We start from the raw sequence: 15,950 nt of genomic DNA, 5'->3' as shown, positions 1-15,950 counted from the left end.
TCCTGGCTGTCCCTAAGTTGCAGGTGTTACGCTGACCAGATGAGGAGGAGGTGGAGGAAACTGAGTAGTAGGAGGAGACAACATGTTCAGATAAACAACCAGCAATCCTCAGTAGTGGTAAGACATGCATCAAAATGCTTTCCTCTTCAGCCCCAGTTGCCACTATATTTACCCAGTGGGCAGTTAGGAAGATATAAGGTCTCTGTCTGTGCTTACTGGTCCATGTATTAGTGGTTATGTGAATCTTGCCACTGATGGCGTTGTGTAGAGCACACCTGATTTTGTCTGCAACTTGTTTGTGCAGGGCAGCTATGGTCCACTTGGAAAAGTTGTGGTGACTGGGAACCATGTACTGTGGGACAATCACCGCCATACGTTTTTTTAAAAGTGTTCGTCCCCACCAACTGGAATGGTAGCATTTCAAAGGCCATGCATTTGCAAATGCTACCATTCAAGACCAGGGCTCATGGGCAGCTAAGGGAGTGCTTCCTTTTTCTCTCCAGTGTTGGGGGATGGACAGCTGAATGCTTCCATGGGATGGTGTGGAGATGCTCGTTGACCCTGCTGGTGGTGATGCTGTTACATCCTCCCTTTTTGGGGAGCCAAGTGGTCTTGTTGCTCAAAAGGGTGAGGAAGAGGAAGAAACCACAGCAGAAGAGGGAGCAGGAGGAGCCTCAGATCTTTCCTGTTTTATCAGGTGTGTACTCCATTGCAGTTTGTACTTTGCATTCCGATGCCTCGTCAGGCAGGTAGTGTTCAGGTTAAGAACATTTATGTCTCGTTTCAGGCTCTGATGGCACAGCGCGCAAACCTCCTGTGTCTTGTAGTCAGTAAATTGTCTGAACAAATGCCACATCACGGAGGTCCTTTGAGCTATCTTTGATATGCTCAGTCTGTCTGTGCAGTAACAGCTGACGGACTGGCTAGGGGACAGCCACTGTGCTGTTCCCTCATCTTGACTCTATGTGAGGTCTTGAACCTCATCAACCCTCACATCATCTTCCACCCACTTCTCACCCCTCCCCTCCTTATTGGTCAGCACACTGTAGAAAGCAAGAGTCGTTGGAAGAGTCGTTGGCACCTGTGTTTTGTCATCATCATCAGAATCATCAGAAATGTACTGCGGTGGTCCACTGACTGTGTGCACTAGCCCTCCCTCATCCTCAAACTGAACAAGTGGTTGGTCATCAGTGCACTCAATCTCTTCCACTTCTGGGGCAGGTTAAGCTGGGTAGCCCATGGAACCCAAGCCAGTGAAGTAATCAGAAAGCAGAAATGACTGCTTCATAGCTTGGGGCTCAGACTGCTTGCCTGATTTGCTAGAGCAGTGATGGTGAACCTATGGCACGCGTGCCACACTGGGCACGCAGAGCCCTTTGTGTTAGCACGCGCGCTGTTGCCACACTGAACCACGTTGAACTGCCGATATTATCGCGCCGGCAGCTCAACGTGGTGTTTAACAGAGGAGACATCTTTCCTCCCTCTGACACTCCTCCTCTCCTGGGCCGCAGGCTTGTTGCCTAAGAGACGGAGGAGCGTCACTCAGTAGGCGGCGCCGGTGTCTTGTGGCCGTGCGGTGGAGCTGCTGCTAGAAGGTGAGTTGTGTTTTTTTATTTTTAAGCTGTGTGCGGCTGTACCAAGGTGTGGGGACAGTGCCAGTACAGGAGAAACATGGGGAGCACGGGGCATGGAGAGCACGGGGCATGGAGAGCATGGGGCATGGAGAGCACGGGGCATGGAGAGCACGGAGCATGGAGAGCACGGGGTATATAAACAGAGCACGGGGCATGGAGAGCACGGGGTATATAAACAGAGCAAGAGGTATGGAGTGGGTTGTCTAAGTGCAATCCGGGCTCCGTTCTCCGTGGCCCGTGATTGCACTTAGAGATTAACTCACCTGTGCCCGCTTCCGCTCTCCATGGTCCTGATCGCTCCCGCGGTGCAGCATCCGGCCGGCGCTGACCCCCGCAGCAGCTGCTTCCAGGTCGGCTGTGTCGTGCATCATGAATATGCGCGACAGTAATCAGCCGGCTCAGAAGCAGCAGGGAGAACAGGCTGCAGAGAGCGCGGCTGAAGCCGGGTGAGTTAAAATGTTTTTTATTTTAGAAGCACATTTTTTTCTGGCACGTGTTTCACGGACCACACCACTGCGTGGTCCGTGGGACATCAGTGATGCCAGAAAAAAATGGACATGTCTCCGTGCGGCAATCACGCACACGCGGGTACGCCGGACGGAGACACGTGTAGTGAAAAATCACTGACGTGTGAGCAGACCCATTGATTATAATGAGTCTGCGTATGTCAGTGATTCTGGTACGTTTAAAAAAAAGCACAAACGTACCAGAATCACTGACGTGTGAAAGGGGCCTAATGGATGCAGTTTTTCTGTACAAAAAAAGCCGATTTCATGCGCTATGGCTGCTGCCCCCACCATAGACAGAGTGGGAACTACATCCATAGCGCACGGAATAATTGACATGCTCATTTCATGAACGCATGGATTTGGGTCAAAATTTTAGCATCCAAATCGCTGCGTTCATAAAAGCAACGTGCACACGTCTCATGCACAATCTTCATAGATTGTGCAGGGGACGCAGGACCCATGCATTTACGCTGCAGTGCAATACGCAGCATAAATGCATGCAATTACGCAACATGTATATGAGCCCTAAAACCGTCTCTATTTGTTCTGGCTTTACTATTCATGCAGCAGTAGTCAGGCCTAATAAATTACGCAGAACACCCTGTCACATGCGTGCACCACAGGAAGGTGTTTCATTTGGGTGAATAGCAGAAACAGATCAACAATATCCCCCCCCTGCAGCAGCTCCACCAACACCAGCAACAGCACGGCCATGCCCCCTATCATTAGTCTTTGCACTCCCAAAAAAATGAAGAATATTAAAAGGCATGTATACACAGAGAGAGTGCCCAACAGATTAATACCCTGTTTGTATGTAGGGTGGCCACACAGATGCTTCATTAAAATTCCTCCCACAGACCCTTTTATTATTGTGCTGCCACAGAGCCAGACCCTTTATTGAAATTCCCCCCAACAGACCAATTTTTTAGAGAACCCCCATAGAGCCTGGTGCAGAGTGGCCACAGAGAACCTTTATTAAAATGTCCTCCATAGAACCTTTTATTAGCGTATCCCCACAGAACCTGGCACAGAGTGGCCACACAGACCTGTTAAAAAGGATCTGTGGGGGGTATTTTAATAAAGGGTCTCTGTGGCCATTCTGCACCACAGTCTGTATAGGGAATTTTGATATAGAGTACCCTCATACACCCTGGTGTAGATTGGCCCCATAGACCCTTTATTAAAATTCCCCCCACAGACCCTTTTATTAGAGTACCTGCTCAGAGCTGGGTATATTGTGGCCACACAGACCTTTTACTAAAATTTCCCACACAGGCCATTTTTTTAGAGTCCCTGCACAGAAAATTTGCTTGGACCTGTCCCGCCCACAGCCATGACTCAGTCATGGGTACGGGATTGAAATAGACCAGGTGAGTGCTGCTAAGAGCAGTTCTACTATTCATATGTGAGGCCGTATGGCACATTTTATAAAAATATTGTAGTGTAGGACTGCCCCAAATGAGATTTGCCGTGACGTGGCGGGGTAGCTCTAGAAATTGCAATTTTTTGCCAAAAATCTCAAATTTTTTATAATAAGTACAGTTTGGCATTTTTAGTGCTGAAGTGCACATTTAGTGCTGGCTTTTTGTTTTTCCTTTTATTAGAGTACCTGCTCAGAGCTGGGTATATTGTGGCCACACAGACCTTTTACTAAAATTTCCCACACAGACCATTTTTTTTAGAGTACCTGCACAGAAAATGATGCACAGTAGCCACACAGACCCTTTTATAAAATTCCTCCAACAGACCCTTTTTTAAGAGTACCCCCCACAGAAGCTGGTGAAGAGTGGCCACGCAGACCCTTTATTAAGATTCCCCCCGCAGACCCTTTTATTAGAGTACCCCCATCGAGCCTGGTGCAGAGTGAACATATAGATCCTTTATAAAAAGGGTTTATGGGGAAATTTTAATAAAGGGACTGTGTGGGTACTCTAATAAAAGGGTCTGTGGAGGGGAGGGATTTTAATAGAGTAAACCCTGGTGCAAAGTGGCCACAGAGACCTTTTATTAAGATTTCCCCACTGACCCTTTTTATTTTTTAGAGTACCCCCACAGAGCCTGGTTGAGAGTCCCTGGCCACACAGGGAATTTTTAACACGTACCCCCACAGAGCTTGATGCACAGTGGACACACAAAGCATTTTTAAAGAGTACCCCACTGTAACCTAATACTGTCCCTTTCTCATGCGGTGTCCTGTCCCTCTGCTAGTCAGAGCAAAACAACAGTGCAACCAGGGATCCGGCGGTGGCCAATCACAACTATGCCAATACGCGGCAAGGCTGTGATGTCTCTGAAAGTGCTCACAGCCTAAAACCTTGCTGATTGGCTGCACTGCAGCCATTCAACAAACTTTATTCTGCAACCGATCTCCATCCAAACTCAACCCTGGACTTCCATGAGATGTCAGTGTTCAGATCTGAGCACCATGTCCAGTACAAACCTCAAACTTTACAGTTCGGTTACGCTCATCCCTATTGATCCCTCAACACCATTGTCATACCTCTACAAGTGCCAAAACCAGTCTCATATGAACGGGGAATGAAAAATGTGTGAAAGATGGTTTAGCACCCTTCTCCATCTATCTTTTCCACAGAGGGTTTTAATTGCAAGCTATGCCTGATTCACTTTTCACTCCGAATTCAGATGAGACCTAACTTGGCATATGGGAGTTAGGACAATAGTGTTGAGGGACCATCAACATTGAAGATACACTTTGATGTGTTTGGATAGCTTTTGCGCCCTTTGATAAAAAAAAAACCCTCTAAGTACCTTACGTTTATATTGTTCATAGCAATATTGGAGTTCATGAATTTGTTAATTGTAGTATCCAAGTAAAGGAACAAAGCTGTAACAAGCGCTTTGAGTAGTCCCAGTTTGCAGGCTAGGACTAGTGAAAGCACTTGTTACAGCGCGAAACGGCCATTGTCCGCTTGCCGCTCCCGCACTCCCCTCTCCCCTACATGCTGTAATTCATATGCTTTGAATAAAGCTGAAAAACCTCATGGCAAAATGCCGCCTTTCTTCCTTTACTTGGATTCTTCAGAACAGTGACTGTGCTGCAGGCTGAGCACCACCTGGAGTTGCTAATCTAATTAATTGACGGCAATATACCAGGTCTGTAAGTACAGCTCCACTCCATAGCATTTGGGCTGTAGTGCCCAATTTTTTCTTCCTTTTTAAATTGTAGTATGCTGCCACACTGTGTCTGTATACACTGTGTGCAGAATTATTAGGCTTATTTTAGAGAATTTTTTTCATTATTGATCAACAAGTATGTTCTCAATCAACCCAAAAGACTCGTAAATATCAAAGCTTAATATTTCTGGAAGTTGGAGTGGGTTTTTTTTAGATTTGGCTATCTTAGAAGGATATGTGTTTGTGCAGGTAACTATTACTGTGCAGAATTATAAGGCAACTTAATAAAAACCAAATATATTCCCATCTCACTTGTTTATTTTCACCAGGTAAACCAATATAACTGCACAAAATTTTGAAATAAACATTTCTGACATGCAAAACAAAACCCCAAAAAATTAGTAACCAATACAGCCATCTTTCTTTATGATGACACTCAACAGCCTACCATCCATATATTCTGTCAGTTGCTTGATCTGATTACAATCAACATTGCATGCAGCAGCCACCACAGCCTCCCAGACACTGTTCCGAGAGGTGAACTGTTTTCCCTACCTGTAGATCTTACATTTTATGAGGGACCACAGGTTCTCTATGGGGTTCAGATCAGGTGAACAAGGGGCCATGTCATTATTTTTTCATCTTTTAGATCTTTACTGGCTAGACACGCTGTGGAATAGTTGGATGCATGTGATGGAGCATTGTCCTGCATGAAAATCATGTTTTTCTTGAACGATACCGAATTCTTCCTGTACCACTGCTTGAAGAAGTTGTCTTCCAGAAACTGGCAGTAGGTCTGAGAGTTGAGCTTCACTCCATCCTTAACCCGAAAAGGTCCCACAAGTTCATCTTTGATGGTACCAGCCCATACCAGTACCCCACCTCCACCTTGCTGGCGTCTGAGTCGGAGTGGAGCTCTCTGCCCTTTACTGATCCATCCTCTGGCCCATCCATCTGGCCCAACAAGAGTCACTCTCATTTCTTCAGTCCATAAAACCTTTGAATAATCAGTCTTAAGATATTTCTTGGCCCAGTCTTGATGTTTTATCTTATGTTTCTTGTTCAAAGGTGGTCGTTTTTCAGCCTTCCTTACCTTGGCCATGTGCCTGAGTATGGTACACCATGTGCTTTTTGATACTCCAGTAATGTTGCAGTTCTGAAATATGGCCAAACTGGTGGCAAATGGCATCTTGGCAGCTTCACGCTTGATTTTCCTCAATTCATGGGCAGTTATTTTTCACCTTTTTTGCCCAACACTCTTCTTGCGACCCTGTTGGCTATTTGCCATGAAACGCTTGATTGTTCAGTGATCACGTTTCAAAAGTTTGGCAATTTCAAGACTGCTGCATAACAGCAAGACATCTCACAATTTTGGACTTTTCAGAGTCCGTCAAATTTCTCTTCTGACCCATTTTGCCAAAGGAAAGGAAGTTGCCTAATAATTAAGCACACCTTATATAGGGTGTTGATGTCATTACACCACATCCCTCCTCATTACAGAGATGCACATCACCTGATTTACTTAATTGGTAGTTGGCTCTCAGCCTATACAGCTTGGAGTAGGACAACATGTATAAAAATTATCATGTGATCAAAATACTCATTTGCCTAATAATTCTGCACACAGTGTATGTCTGTAATTTGCCCACGTAGTGGGTATGTGCACCTGTAGATTACGGTGTGTGGGTCCTTTATTTTTTTTTACCAAGTTTTTTCTAAAGATGTTTTTATGTTAAATGTAATCTAAAAAATATTAAAATTATTTTGTATTTTTCATATCACTTTCTATATAAAATAAAAATTAAAAAAAAATCAGAAGTCTTGTAGTTTTCACATCGAAATGTACAAATGACTTTTCAGCAGTCACATGGACATGGACAGCAATACACTGGTTCAGACTCATTGACCTTTACAAGAGACATTACTACATAAGCTCTGAAATGGGCAAAGGTCATTATGAATGAAGGGTAGGATCCTGTATTATCTACTGTATATGGAAGAGTTATCTGTCGTTTTAATTTCATTAAATTACATTATCAATTATTTAACACAGGAACAACGTTAAAAAAAAAAGTAACAATAATTGTGTTGGAAATTCTCCCAAGCTCTAAAATGTGTTGACAGAACTGTAATAGTCAAGAAATATGTAATTGACTTCTATAGTACAAAACATATGGGTACCATATTTTTAGTTTTTTAAGACACACCAGATTATAAGACGTGTCCGTCTTACACTCTGGTGGTGTCTTACATGAGGGGGTGGCCGTGGTGGTTGAGCGGGGTCACAGGAGATAGGGGTGGTGCTGGAGTAGGGTGATGTGCAGGCACTGCAGTGGGGGCTGTGCTGGCTGCTGGTGCTGTGCTGGCTATGCAGAGCAGGGCGGTGCAGCGGGTGTCTCAGATGCTCTGTCGGTGGTATGGGCGTCAAATAAATGTCACCTGGAGTTGGTGCGTGCGCAGATTGAGCTCTTTTCTCAATGACAAGCTGAGATCTCATCTGCGCATGTGTGGCGCCCCTGACCTGGTCAGGCACCACAGAGTACTGCACCCATGCTGGGACAGTACTTCCAGGTAAATCCAAAGGCCAGAATAGGGTGTGTACGCACAGACACATAGCAACCAGATCTACCACACCTTAGAGGGGACCCTTGGGCAGACCCAAGAGGGGGCGTTCCTCCACATCTCATCTAGGGGTGTAGGAGAGGGGCTGGAAGCTAAGGTGGCAGTGGCTGTAAGGAAAGTAGGAGGAGTTAGTCAGTCTGGTAGCAGAAGGGGTAAAAAGAGGGTTGCTGAAGGAGAGACGCGCGCTGACACGCTAGTCAGACCTTGCACGTGTAGTAGCCGTTAGCGGGGGAGAACGGTTACCAGCAAGTCGGATAGAAAGACGCTGAGGAAGTGAGCTGGTCATGTACGGAGACTCCTGGTGACTAGGCACGCACAGGGAACAGGTCCCTAGAGTAGATGTCCAATTACTGATCTGCTAAACCTGCCGGTGGGGGGACCACAAGTCCCACACCAACCAACTAGAGTCCGAGCATCAGCAGCAATGAGGGGGCCCATAAGGAGAATCGAGCCTGGAGCCATCTTCCTTGGTCCACGCTGCCAGCAAACAGGTCAAAAAGAGGAGAAAAGGCAGTAGCGACTTCCCTGGATGAATCCCACGGTACTTCAAGTCAGGGGTTATCCGAAACAAGAAGTGCTAGGAAGGTGAAGGCCTGGGTTACCTGAAGGTGAAGGCCTGGGTTACCTCACAAAAACATCTGAACGTGAGTAAAACAAGTTGAAAGACATCTTGGACTGAGACTGAGTTATTCTGGGACCTGTTGTTCTACACACCCGAGCCCCTGGGGCCAGCCTCACTCACAGGAGGCCACACCACCAGACTGCAGACTCCATCAGCCCCAGATACTGATTAAACCTGCAGTGGCGGTCACCCATAACCCTGACCGCAAAACGTGAGTAGCGTCACGACTCCCATGTAAATAAACCTGACATACCTGTAGCCAGATATACCCAAGGTGAAGACCCTGCGGCATCCCTTAAGGTGGAGTGGTGTCCCTGGGGCAATTGCTGCAGGTGGGCGACACACATGCGCCATTTTCCATGCGCAGATGAGATCTTTAGCCGAGAACTCCAACTGTGCACATGCCGACTCCGTGTGCCATTATTTGAGGCCCACACCACCGACAAAGCATCTGGGACACCCGCCGCACTGCCCTGCTCAACACAGCCAGCATGGCGCCTGCAGCCAGCACAGCCCCCACCGCTGCCAGTACAGCCTCCACTGCAGCCAGCACAGACCCCCGCAGCCAGCATAGCACCTATTCTCCACCTCCCAGTAAGATACATTTGGATTATAAGATGATCCCCTCATTTTCCTGCCAAATATTTGGGAGGAAAGTGCGTTTTATAATCCAAAAAATACAGTACTTTGAAATCTAATAATAAGCTCTCATAACTTCTAGTACTAAAGGCTGCTTTACACCAGACAATCTATCGTGCGATAGATCGTCGGGGTCACGTTTTTTGTGACGCACATCCGGCATCGCTGGCGATGCCGGCCTGTGTCACACCTCCTAGCGATGCAGTATCGCTCACAAATCGTGAGTCGTGTACTGGTCGCTAGGTTCCATAATATCGGTTCTGAAATCGGGCGCCGGTTGTTCATCGTTCCCGTGGCATCACACGTCGCTCCGTGTGACAAAACGGGAGCGATGAACATTGCGTACCTGCCTCCCGCGTCAGCCGCCGGCTCTATGTGGAAGGAAGGAGGTGGGCGGGATGTTTACATCCTGCTCATCTCCGCCCCTCCGCTTCTCTTGGCCGGCGGCCGTGTGACGTCGCTGTGACGCCGAACGTCCCTCCCCCTCCAGGAAGTGGACGTTCGCCGCCCACAGCGTGGTCGCACGAGAGGTAAGTATGTGTGACGGGGGTTACCAACTTTGTGCGCCACGGGCAGCGATTTGCCCGTGACGCAAAAAGGACGGGGGCGGGTACGATCGATTGTGAAATCGCACAATCGGTCGTACCATGTAAAGCAGCCTTAAGTAATATATGTTTTAAAGTTCATTGATTACTTAAATACATGACATATCAAAAGTTAAGGGTCAACCTCTAAAATGAAATAGACAAAATATTATAAAATATTATGTAATGTTTATTAAGTCAATACAATGATGTATAATCAGTAGACTTGCACTGACTTTCCCTATCACCTTAAAAAGACAGTGAGGGTATGTGCGCATGTCTGCATTCTGGTTGTCAAATAAAATGCAGTGTTTTGACACTGCATGTGCATTTCAAAAAGCATCCAAAACGCTGCATTTTGAATGCAGTGTGGATGAGTTCTGGATGCTTGCTCTCCCACAGAAAGAGTGGGAAAAACATCCAAAATGCACAAAAGAAGTGACATGTTGCTTTTTTAAACGCATCGATTTTGTCAAATATTTAGCATCCAAAACGCTGCGTTTAAAAATACAACGTGCGCATGGAATTTGCTTAATTCTCATAGACTTTGCTGGGGACGCACAATGCATGCATTTACTCTGCAGTTTAAAACGCTGCTCAAACGCATGAAAAAACGCAACGCGCGCACACAGCCTTACAGAATACATACAATTGTTCATATAACAAGTTACTAAAAGTATGACTATTATCATGTGCAGTTTATTTTTAATTTTAAAAAAAATCTGTCAATACTATCTTGTTTAGAATACACAAAAATTCAACAAAGATTGTGTGTGCCACATGTAAATCTGATCTTAAATTGTGGCTACCACCTTTGAAATATAAGGCTACAAAGCAAACTGCATGCCTTCTTAATATATCTACATTTTAGAGTTGCTTAAGATAATACATTTTGAATGTTAGTTATTATAAAAGCATATACATTTCATACACCTATGTGGAGAAAAGGGGATCTCTGACCACCACTATTATTGCCTAGTTAAGAGAATTTAGTTAAAATTAACTGAAGGTGTCCCTACATCATGTTTCCCCATGACAGCGGCTTCATCATGTTGTCCAATCCTTTGATGAAGTCCCTGCTACGGTGAAACATGTATGGGGTGTGCACTTTCATGGTTTGCATTCATTTTAACTGATTCCTCTTAGTTAGGCAATAACATAATTTTTAATTATTAGAATAATAATTATTAATCCAATAACCCAGAATATTGCCCTGTGCCAATCTAAACCCTTTATGTATTATGTACCAGCATAATAATCCTAGTACTTAACAGATGTTTGAATTTTTCAACTTCTTTTTTATCTTTTTCACATGAACCCAAAAATTATATTATCATTTAAATGGAGTAATTAAAAGTTAGATTTTAGGTTTTAACTAATTTGATTAGTGGGGCTCCCGGTCATTTTAGTAATGATCATTAGTAATTGAAAAAAATAACAAAAAAAATAAAAGATATAGACAACTGAAAAAATGTCGTAAACACACAGAGAATAAGGCACAAATTCTAAAGTCACTAATAAAGGACAAATTGTTCCAAAAAAGTGAAGAAACAACAACGATGACCAATGTGCCTTGCGGATTTTATGATGTAAGTCACAGGATTTGACATTTGAATAATGCATTAAAAAACAAGTTACCAAAAAACCACAAACAATAGAAAATAATATTTGGAAAAAAAAACCAAAACACCTCTAAATCCTGAAGAAATGTTCGAAAAACAGCTTTTACATGTATTTGCTTTCCACTAATCAAATGTCAAAAAATAGAATTAAAAATATCAGTAAAATTATGGTAAATATGGCATCAAAATCCCAAAAAACTCAACCTATATATTTTGGTTAACTCATATAATAATGTGATGATCAATGCGTTAGTTGCTGGAACATAAATTATTGGAGCCATTCATCCTGAATACAGTTCTCCTGCCCACTCTTACTATACAGAGCAGTTATTCGCCTATGTGCATGAGGTCTTAGTACCACATATTCTGAGTGTTTTTTACAGACCTTGACATTTTTGATGACACAACCACTGTTGCCTTTGTGTCTATTAACTGCCGATAACATATAACTGCTAATTTGCGTCTTCATGATCCGGATCTATTATCATCTAAACAAATAAATCATATTTCTTTTTTTTTATAGCTGTGCTAGTACTAATATTACCTGCTGTCCAGGTCTTCAATGTCTTTTATGAATGTTCCACCTTGATGTTTGCATAAATTTTTACATGCCCGCAAATCTTCACCGTTTTTAAATATAATAAAGTTCTTTCCCGTTTCCTTATTCCTCAGGAAGTTGATTCCATCTTTCAGACTTGCTACTTCGACAGGTGTAATATATAGGAGAATATTCGCCGTCTGCCCCACACTATTGAAGATATAAACACGAGAAGGTTATTTGTTGGGTGGAGTGAAAAAGATACTAAATTCCAAGATATAGTGAGATGATCAGTACAATATGCATACACTGAATGGTGACTGACAGCTGTCATTGGATGAGTATGGACACTCATCTTACACTCGTCTATGTCTTACAACATCTATCAAAAGATCCATGCTTCACAGATCTGCATTTCCTTACCCTGCTAAATGATATCAGATACACTAAGCTATCAGTTTCATGGAGAGTCTGTGAATGCAAATCAATTGCATATCGGATTGCTCCACACAGCCCAGTTCTTCACATCTCCTTAGAGATTTCACCTCTTTTGATAATGTTCTTTATCTTAATGCTTAACCCTAGCCAACTTGTGCTGTTAAATAAAGATGTATCACGTCTGATTAATAATACTATATATGTTTTCAATTTTAATGGAAACAACAAAATGTGGAAAAAACTTCACTTTCAGGCGAATTCTTAAGAGCAACAGCTGGTGTGTTTTCTCATTAAACATACTTTGTGCATTTCTCCTCTGATTCTTTTAAATTCATAGTTTATGTTTCCTGTTTTTTGAAGTATTTATGTACTTGTGACTAGAGATGGGCGAACCCACAGATTATTGGGTTTGGTGGGTCTGGCTGGACTTTAAAATAAAAAGTCTGGTTCACGACCGGAGTTGAATTCAAACATCTGCCCAGACACCGAACCCCAAATAAGTCTATGGGGGATCCAAACATTGTGCTGTAAAATGGTAGTAGAAAGGTCTAGGGAGTGCAAAGCAGGACGGTTATTCTACCAAATCTCCCGCGTGGCTGTCACAATGCTTCTGGATCCGATCAGTAACTCTTATACATATTTACTGCTTCCCCCACCCACCCTTAGTCCCGATGTCTGTGATTGGTTGTAGTCAGACAGCGCTCTCACCCTGTGTGATTTATTGGAATCACACACTCTGTTTGCATCCCTATTGTGGTGTAAAACAAAATAAATAATTAAAATAAAAATAGCTTAGGGGCCCCATATATTGTGGTACCCAGATAAAGCAGGCGGCTACTGGCTGTAGCCCCCAGCTGTGTACTTATCTTAGCAGTGCATCAAAATAGAGACCCTATGCAGATTTTTAAAAACTTATTTCAATAAATAATTTTAAAAAATGGCGTGCAGTCCCCCCTCTGTTTTGATACCCAACCATAATAAAGCCGACAACTGGGGGCTGGTATTCTAAGGCTGAGGAGGCCCATGGTTATTGAGCCCCCCAAGCTGAAATTATCATCTCACAGACACCCCAAAATTGTTGCAACCATTAGGTGCGACAATCTGGCTGTGATAATCAGGGTAATATAAGCCACTAAGCCCTAGATTAGTAATGGGTAGTGGTCTATGAGATTGGATTACATTGGAGCTGGGTGTTTGAGGGGTTAATAAATTGGAGAAAGATGGTGTTTTTTGTATTTTATTTCAAATAAAAGATTTTTTTGGTGTTTCGGTTATTTTATTTTATTTGCACTTACAAGATATGGGGGGTCTCATACATTACTAATTTTGGGCTTAGAAAAACAAAGACCAAATACAGCGAACCTCATAATGATGGTAGTGTACATGAACCCCATAGAATACATACAAAAACTTGTGAACGAGGGGGGTTATTTACCATGTTTTTTTGGAGTAAGAATTACTGCACCACAATTGTGAAAAAAGTATACAGTTTTTATTATTACAAAAAATACAAAATACTGGAAATCACATGTGATTGCAGTTAGTGATTAGACATACATAGTTAAAATCCAATTAAATGAGACAGAGAAAAGAAGGTCACAGGGAGGGAGACAGGCTACCCCTTAATTTCTGTGCGGGGAACAGGATACTTAGATTAATTCCAGATGGCCATATAAATAACCAGAGATACATAGGTATATCCCCTAAGATAGTAGAGTAATGGAGTGCTTATACATGAAAAGTAACCAACAGGATAAGGTCCAAATCAGGGCCTGAACACAATAGTATGTAACACCACCAGCGAGCACATGCATAATCTCAAATAGAGAGAGAAAAAAAAATAAATCATACAATGGTGGAGATTGGCACCTGAAGGACCTACCTGTGGTATGTATAGTACCCAAGGAGGGGAGTCTGTCAGCCTCACATGTGGAGCCGGTCCCGACATGTGTTTCGCAGGTGCTTCAACGGGACACACAATTTTTTAAAACTTATTTATTTAAATAATAAAAAAAAGCCCCATAGAATCCCTCTTATTTTGATACACAGCCAAGATAAGAACATGGCTGTGGGCTGCAGCCTGTAGCCGTCTGCTTTATCTGCACTGAGTATCACAGTATATGGGGACCCTAAGCCATTTTATTTATTTATTTATTTTTACACCACTATAGGGACACAAACAATGTGTGTGATTCCAACAAATCACAGACGCTGTCACACAGGATGGGGTACGGTCTGACTGCAACCATTCACAGACACCGGGACTGACGGTGGGTGGGGGAATGTAACGCTTGCCTGGATCCACAGACTCAGATGGGCTGTAAAGGGGAGGCTAGAGGGAAGCCACTCACCAAGTAGGACCCCTAGAACCCTGAAACCCTTTAACCCCTATACAGGGATTTGGAATTACACAGGACCCTGGAGATCACTACATGTGGAAGGCTGCAGTCCGATGAGAGTAGTAGTCAGGCAGGGTCAAACCAGGAATTGCGGGGACAGAATCGGCAGGCAGTGATGTAGTCAGCAAACGTAGCAGAGGTCAGATCCGGGTCGGGCAGCAAGGTACAAAAACAGTAGGCAGAAGGGTAGTCAGAAAACACGCAGAAGTCAACACAGGAATCACAAACAGAATAGGACGTAACAGGAGCCAGGAAAATCAGAACTATATCTGGCAGTGATCATGTGACAGGAGGGGAAATAAGAAGGGTGTGGTGTCTTCCCATTGGCTGTAGCTGAACGCTGGCAACTTCAGCTAGAAGACACATGCCACCCACAGTCAGCCAGCGGTACTGCATATCCCAAGCTAACCCAGCCCAGTGGATGATCGGAGCCTGCGCCCACTGGTGCCGCTGGCATCGACTTCTCTCCCATCACCAGCACCATCGACGGAAGGAACACGGCGTCGCCTGGCGATCAGAGCAGAAGTTGCTGGAGCAGACTCTGGCGGTGACGTAACAGTACCCCCCCTCCACGAGGGGCCTCCGGACCCTCAAAACCCGGCTTCCCAGGAAATTGGAGGTGAAACCGCCGGATCAGACCCTTAGCATGAATATCGCTCGCAGGGACCCATGACCTCTCCTCGGGGCCGTAACCCCTCCAATGCACCAAATACTGTACTGCCCCTCTGACAATACGGGAATCAAGTATTCTCTGTACCTCATACTCCAAGTTACCTTCCACCAAAACAGGAGGAGGAGGGTCACTGACTGGGTGAATGGGGACACGATATAACTTGAGGAGGGACTTATGGAACACATTCGATATCTTGAAGGATGGGGGGAGTTGCAGGCGGAAAGCTGTGGGATTAATTACCTCGATTATCTCGTAAGGTCCAATAAATCTCGGACCCAGCTTAGCAAAAGGGACCTTGAGTTTAATATTCTGTGTGGATAACCATACCTTGTCCCCAACTCCAAGGCTAGGGCCCTTGGAACGTCTCTTATTAGCAGAGGAGGCTTGACCAACCTTTGCCTTCTTCAGGTTCTCTTTCACCTCAGACCAGATAGCCTTTAATTTGTCCACAGTTGAGTCAGTCTCAGGAGTATCCACCACAGCGGAAGAAAAAGAACCAAAACGTGGATGCAACCCTAAATTGCAGTAAAAGGGG

General features: G+C 44.2%; 1 protein-coding gene across 1 annotated transcript in view; it reads right to left on the bottom strand.

The window, feature by feature from the left end:
* LOC142243092 (cytidine monophosphate-N-acetylneuraminic acid hydroxylase-like) overlaps positions 1-15,950 on the bottom strand; it is a 186,225-nt gene that overhangs the window by 94,714 nt on the left and 75,561 nt on the right. Inside the window, exon 2 of the mRNA XM_075314674.1 lies at positions 11,912-12,115. Coding sequence (XP_075170789.1) covers positions 11,912-12,115 — 204 coding nt within the window. The remainder of the gene's footprint in view (positions 1-11,911; positions 12,116-15,950) is intronic.

The sequence above is a fragment of the Anomaloglossus baeobatrachus genome, chromosome 6 (assembly GCF_048569485.1).
Source record: "Anomaloglossus baeobatrachus isolate aAnoBae1 chromosome 6, aAnoBae1.hap1, whole genome shotgun sequence".
NCBI lineage: Eukaryota > Metazoa > Chordata > Amphibia > Anura > Aromobatidae > Anomaloglossus > Anomaloglossus baeobatrachus.
This window is presented reverse-complemented; position numbering and strand designations above follow the sequence as displayed.